The 6,680-nt window shown below is 56.6% G+C and overlaps 1 protein-coding gene across 1 annotated transcript; it reads left to right on the top strand.

The window, feature by feature from the left end:
• The first annotated feature begins 4,240 nt into the window (after positions 1–4,240).
• HOXB13 (homeobox B13) lies at positions 4,241–6,241 on the top strand. The gene is made up of 2 exons (XM_042048486.1): positions 4,241–4,833; positions 5,654–6,241. The coding sequence occupies exons 1-2, from the start codon at positions 4,248–4,250 to the stop codon at positions 5,911–5,913; spliced, it is 846 nt and encodes a 281-aa protein (XP_041904420.1). The 5' UTR covers positions 4,241–4,247; the 3' UTR covers positions 5,914–6,241.
• The last annotated feature ends 439 nt before the right edge of the window (positions 6,242–6,680 follow it).

A 6,680-nucleotide genomic window follows, 5' to 3' on the forward strand; every position in this document is an offset into this window, starting at 1 on the left:
TGGAGGGATGGATGGAGGGATGGAGGGATGGAGGGATGGAGGGATGGATGGATGGATGGATCCATGGATGGATGGATCCATGGATGGAGGGATGGATGGATCCATGGATGGATGGATGGATGGATGGATCCATGGATGCATGGATCCATGGATGGAGGGATGGATCCATGGATGGATGGATGGATGGATGGATGGATGGATGGATAGATCCATGGATGGAGGGATGGATGGATGGATGGATGGATGGATGGATGGATGGATAGATCCATGGATGGAGGGATGGATGGATCCATGGATGGATGGATGGATGGATCCATGGATGGATGCATGGATGGATCCATGGATGGAGGGATGGATCCATGGATGCATGGATGGACAGCCACAAGTATTCATATTTTACCATCTTTAAAGAGCAAGCGTTTGAAAACCGGGATTGTCCCCAAGCCAAGGCCAGCAGGGACCCCCGGCTGCATTGCCGAGGCTTTTTCCAGGTGGACGACGCACAAATGTCTCTGCGTGGAGCAGCCGGAGGGATAAAACACCAATATTCTGTAAAACATTTCGATTTTGTCTCTCCAGGGGCACAAACCGCCCCCAGGCCGCCTCCCCTCCAGGATTCCGCTCCGTGGGCGCAGCCAGACGGGATTCCCACCACGATTCTGCCCCTCACGGAGGCAGGAGCGGGGGCGGGGTGGGTCCCTTTGGGGTTTCAGCCTCCCTGGGCTGCGGGGAGGGGCAGGAGGTGGGCAGGGGGCTCAGGTGGGGCATTTTCCGGGGGGTTTGGGGCCGGGAGAGGAGGGGGCTCAGGTTGTGTCTTGGGGAGGAGGGACAGACCCGAACCGGAGGGTTCAGGAGCCGCTCAGCCGCCCCTGGCTCCTGAAAAAGAAACTAAAAGGCAAAAAAGGACTGCGGTCGAGGCTGGGGAGCGGAGGAAAAACCTGGGAGGCGCAGGAATGACAAAAAAAAAACATTAAACAGAACCCCCCGAGTCTGGAATGACCCCACATCCCACCCCAAACAGGGGGAGAGGTGGGGCTGGAAATTCTCCGCAGCGACGGCGGCGCCGGGGCTGCAGCAGGGAGGGGATGAGAAGAGCCAAGAGGAGCCCGGCCGGGCTCTCTGTTCCCCTGCCAGTGATTTGTTCAAAGGATCCACCAAAAATGTGCTGTAAAGTCCAAATTCGGCTCCTGCCGGCATCAGGGAGAGAAATATTCGCACCTACAACCCCCCGGCCTTCCGGGGCTGCCGGTGGGGTGGGGAAGGAGGGGCCGGCGCTGAGGAGAGAGGTGGGAAGAAACAACAACAAAAAAGAAATAAAAAGATCAAAATGTTTGCCTTGATTTGATTTTTTTCCTCCCCGAAATATTGCCAGAATCGGAAACCGAAGAGCTGGGCTCCCTTCCAGACCCAGAATTCAATTTTCCAGCGATTGATTATTTCCAAACGTGAAGTCTTTAAGTAGTTCCAATTTTTTTTCCCCCCTTCCTTTCAAACTTCTTTGGGGTTTGGGTTGGGTTGGATTTTTTTTTTCCCCTTGTATTTTGTAAATGACGGATCGGATTCAAATGCTTTAAAAAAAAAAAAAAAAACAAAAAACAAAAAACCCAGACTTTTAAAAAGTTGTTCCAGAGATTTTTCGGGTTCCAGATGGGATAAATATTAAATGGATCCTATGGAGAAGATGATAAAAGGAGGGCTGCAAGCTGATAAGAGCGTTTGGTAATTTTAATGTCGGTCATTGAGAGAGGGACTGGGGAGAGAATTCAGGTTCTTTCCTTTAAAACAACCCCGTTGCTCTTGCTTTAAACAGTGAAATTCGCTCCGTAAAATCGTCAGAGAAGGAAAATCTCATTATCGGCTTGGAAATCGCGTTTTTAAATCGCTCCCGCGGCAAAGCCTGCGGGAAATTTTCCTCACATTCGTGAAGGAGATGAGCTGAGGGAAGCGCGGTCTTAAAAGCGGGTTGGGAAAAAATTGTAATAAATGAACCCAAGGGCAGTTTTGGGGGTGAAAAAGGGGAATTGCTCCCCCAGGCAGCATCCGCGGGGCCGGGACGAAGCCCCACTCACCGGCCGGCCCCGGCACTCCTCGGCAAAGGGAATGAAATCCAATTTCCATCCATTTTTGGCTCCGTCCCCTGCTTTTTCGGGGTGTCCGTGCGCGGCCGATCCCGCTCGTCCTTTTCGTCCTTTCTGCCCTAAAAACAAATAAACCAAAGGCAACCAAAGGGGCGAAAACCCCGCAGGAAAACCCGCAGCGAATCCCTCCGTCCGCACACCCCAATCCAGCCTCAAGCTGGGACAATCCGGAGCTTCTCCCCCAAAAACCTCGGCAGGAACCGAGGGGTCCGCGCGGCCCCGGGAGCTCGGGAAAGGGAAGAAAATCCCCCCAAGTCCTCAGGGCTTTTAACTTTCAACTTGGCCTTGACCTCGGGCTCCAGCCCGACCTTTCCTGCCGGGAACAGGGCGAGACGCTCGGCAAACACCCGGCCGGGCCCCCGGCCCCGCTTGTGGGGCTGGGGGAGAGCAAATGGGGAGAGCGAGGAGCGGAGGGGGGGTAAAAAGGGCATCAAAGCAGGAGCGCGGTCGTTAAACTGCGGCGAGGGAAGGAAGGAGCTTTGGGACGGGGAAGGTGAAGGTTGAAACCGCGGGGATTTGTGATTTTTATTTAATTTTTTTTTTTTTCCCCGCCGGGAATAGAAAATCAGCGAGAGCGGAGGCTGAGGGATTTTTTAGGGGTGGATTCGGGGGGCTGTGTTTGGGGTACTGGGGGTTGGGGGTTGCTTCCAGCAGAGAAATTGGGGTTTTCCCCGCCTGGGCGAGCTCTGCCATCATCGCTCCTCACTCCAGTTTCCACCCGATTTCTGTCCCTGCGTGTCCAGCGCTGTCTCGGCTCCTCCGGGGCGTTCTTTGGTGGCCCAAGGACGTGGCAGGAGGGGGGTTTTTATTGCGGTTTGACGGCCAGAAGGCAGAAATCTCCGGATTTCTCCGCAGGAAGGAAACGACGCCCGAGTTGAAGCTGCCTTTGGGAGAATTTCGGCAAAGCTTTTCTCCAGCAGCACCTTTGGGAAGAAAACAGAGGGGAAAAGGTGGAGGAACGTGGGTCTGGGCGTTCGTACCGTGTGCGCGGACAATTAAAAATACCTGGCGGATTTAACAGCAGCCCCTCCTCAGGGATTATTGCGTTTAACCCAGACTTTTCCCAGGCCCCTGGAATCCCTCATCCCAAGTCCGCGTCTTTCCCCTTCCTCTGCCTGTCCCTCCACCTGCCCGGTGCTCCTGGAACCCCAAGGGATTTTCTGGTTTGTTTTCCCACCTGCCTTTTCCGAGCCCTCTCCCTTTGGGATGCTTCCCAAGCGGGATCCGCAGGGCCCGGGCTCACGCCAGATTATTCCAGCACCTCTCCAGGGGTGGTTTTTTGGGATACCAGAGGCCACTTTTCCCCCCTCTCTGTACTTTTAGGGCCTCGAGGGAAAAGCGCTCTCCACAGGAGAACAGAATTGGGATTTTTGAGGGGATTTTGGAGTGGGATAAAATCCCTGAGCAAGAGAAGAATGAGGCTGGAAAGGCTGGAATGGAGGGAAGGCCCCGTTCCCAGGGGTCCATCGCTGCCCCACTTAGGCCGGGATGGGTCCCTGGGTCTGTGAGGACTCGGGCTTGGCAGCCGAACCCCCCCCGGCTCTGCGTGGGAATAAACCATTTTGTAAAATTTTTTTTTTTATTTTAAAATAAAGGTGTTTTTAATTTGAGCCCGGATTTTTCCACCCGGGGGCTGCCATTCCTGGTTCTCCCCCTCCTTGCCCTCCTTCCCCACCTCTGCTTTAATTTTTTTTCCCCGAGGTGCAGCTCAGGAGCCACCTCCGTGTCCCCTCCTGTCACCAGCGGGGGGGGGTCCCCTCCTCCTAATCCTCCTCCTCCTCCTCTTCCTCCTCCTCTCCCCTTGCAATAAAAGTATTTTCGCAATTTCTGCAGCGCTTTATTGGGGCTGGAAGATTTTTTTTTTTTCTGGTGCGGGGTTGGGGTTGTTTTTTTTTTTTTTCCCCCCCCCCCCGTCCTTTCCCCCCCCCCACCTCCCATGCACCAACCAATGAGGAAACCTCCACCCGTTGCGTCAGGGCAGCCCGGCGGGGGGAAAGGCAGCTCTCGGCGGCTCGCAGCCTTTTAAAAAGATCCGGGGACCCCCCTCGGGCAGTGCCCGGGCGCTGCCGAGCAGCCTCTCCCCATGCCCCGGCCCCCGCGCCGCCCCCCATGCAGCCCCCGGGCCTCGAGGGGCTCCTGGCTCCCGGCGGCTTCGCAGGCGGCCAGGGCAGGGGGCTGCTGCCTCCTCCTCCTCCTCCTCCCCCGGCCCTCGCCGGGCCTTCGCCTCCCCCCGGGATGAACCCCGGGTACCCCCCGGAGGCGCCGCCCGAGCCCCCCAAAGCTCCGCCGCCCCCGCCGGGCCCCGCGGCCTCGGCGCCGCTGCCCTACGGATACTTCGGCAGCGGGTACTACTCGTGCCGCGTCGCCCGCAGCTCCCTGAAAGCCGGCCCGGCTCAGGGGCCTTTCCCCGCCGAGAAATACCTGGAACCCGCCGCGGGCAGCGAGGATTTCCAGAGCCGGCCCGCGGAGTTCGCTTTCTACCCCGGCTACGGCGCCCCGTACCAGCCCGTGGCCGGGTACCTGGACGTGTCGGTGGTGCCCGGGCTGGGCGCTCCCGGCGAGGCCCGGCACGAGACTCTGCTGCCCGTGGATGGCTACCACCAGCCCTGGGCGCTGGGAGGAGGCTGGAGCGGCCAGATGTGCTGCCCCAAGGAGCAGGGCCAGGCCGGCTACCTCCTGAAATCCGCCTTCGCAGGTAAATCCCGCTCCCGGCGCTGCGGGAGGACAGCAGGGGTTGGGGGTGAAATAGGCACCAGGGGTTAAAATAGTCTGGGTTGAGGTCATTTTTTGATTTATGGGGTTTGTTTCTGCCGTAGGGATCTGTTCTCGCTGTCATGGGGCGTTTGGTTGCGAAATGGAGCAAATTAGGGTTCACTAAATAGTGGTTCGAGTTATCAGTCATCCGTAACTCCGAGCAGGGAGGCAGAGGGTGATTGATCGGGGTTCAGATGATCGCTTATCGGGGTTCAGACGATTATATTATCCGGGTTCCGGATGTTATCGGGGCGCACACGGTGGCATTACCCGAATTCAGGGTGGCACCGCCCGCGTTCAGACACCGCACGGCCCAGCCCGGGACCGGCGAGCAGCGCTGGGGTTTCGGGGGGCTCTGAAGGGCACAGGGGGTGCCCGTGGCTCCCACAGGAAGATGAGGGCACTTTTCCCACCTCCCACACCACGGCTGTGGGGTTGAATTTGTCCCCGGCCCTGCTCAGCCGCGCGGAGAGAACAGGAGGGGATTAATTCAAGTGATTAAAGTGGGCTCAGCACGCCGCTGCCTTGCCAACACCCGGACCTCACCACCACAAAATAAGAATTTAGGGAAGAACACCCAAACCTTTAAATGCCAAGAGGGGGGAAATATAGAAATTAAAAATATTTTAAAATCACCGCTGCCAGCAGGCTGGAGGGGAGAAACGGGGCGGCGGGGAGGGAGGTGGGTGCAGGGTGGGCGCTGAGGGCTTTGTGGCGACCCCACCGCCGCCCCACTGAGCCCCGTGTGTCCCCAAACCCAGAGTCGGGCGGGCAGTGTCCCCCGGACGGCTGCGCCTTCCGCCGGGGCCGCAAGAAGCGGGTGCCCTACAGCAAGGGGCAGCTGAAGGAGCTGGAGAAGGAGTACGCGAGCAGCAAATTCATCACCCGCGACAAGAGGAGGAAAATCTCGGCTGCCACCAACCTGACCGAGCGCCAAATCACCATCTGGTTCCAGAACCGCCGCGTCAAGGAGAAAAAAGTCGTGGCCAAAATCAAGAGCAGCACCAGCGGCACCCCCTGAGGGCCCCGTTGGTCCCCGGGGAGGGCGGGACACCGGGGCCCTCCCCCCCCCCCCCAAAGGAGGGGACATCGCCAGCCCTGCCCGCTGTGCCCGCACAGGACCCTGCCCAGCTCGCTCCTGCCTTCAGCAGCACCCTCAGAGCGCTCCAAAGACTTCGAAATATCAATAAAAACTGGCCCAATCGCAGTAATTAACCCCAAAACGCCACTCCCGGCTCGCGAGGGCGGTGGGGGGGGGGGGGGGGGGTCTCTGGGAGGATTTGGTTTTTAAATACGAAAAGCCGTACGGAAAGCGGTAAAAAAAAAAAAAGAAATCTCCTAAATTCAGGCAGAAGCATCAAAAGGCGCGTGAAGGGGGAGGAAATAAAATAAACCCGGGCGTGTTCCAGCGAAACGCACCTGAATTATTTCCGTAAAATTGAATGTACAGGATATGCTATGACACATGTAGGCACCCATTTATAAAGGCACGTACTTATTTTTTATTTTTATTATTATTATTTTTAATTTTTTTCCTTTTGTTTTGTTTTGTTTTGTTTTTTTCGCGCGCGGTTCTATATAAAATCTCCATATGCACATGCACATATTTCATATTTAGCGTTATTTTACCTTTTCTCCCCACCCCCCCCCGCGATTTTTGTGTTTGCGAGTATTTCTGTATTACCCCGGTGTATAAATGCACGATTAAAGGCGATGTAGCCCTGTGTGGAGATATAAAAATATACTCGGAGAGAGGTGTAGAGGCACTTGTAACCCGCAAATACCCAT

The sequence above is a fragment of the Corvus kubaryi genome, unplaced genomic scaffold, assembly GCF_017639235.1.
Source record: "Corvus kubaryi isolate FWS band 111438036 unplaced genomic scaffold, C.kubaryi_AGA036_p1.0 123, whole genome shotgun sequence".
NCBI classification, from domain to species: Eukaryota; Metazoa; Chordata; class Aves; order Passeriformes; family Corvidae; genus Corvus; species Corvus kubaryi.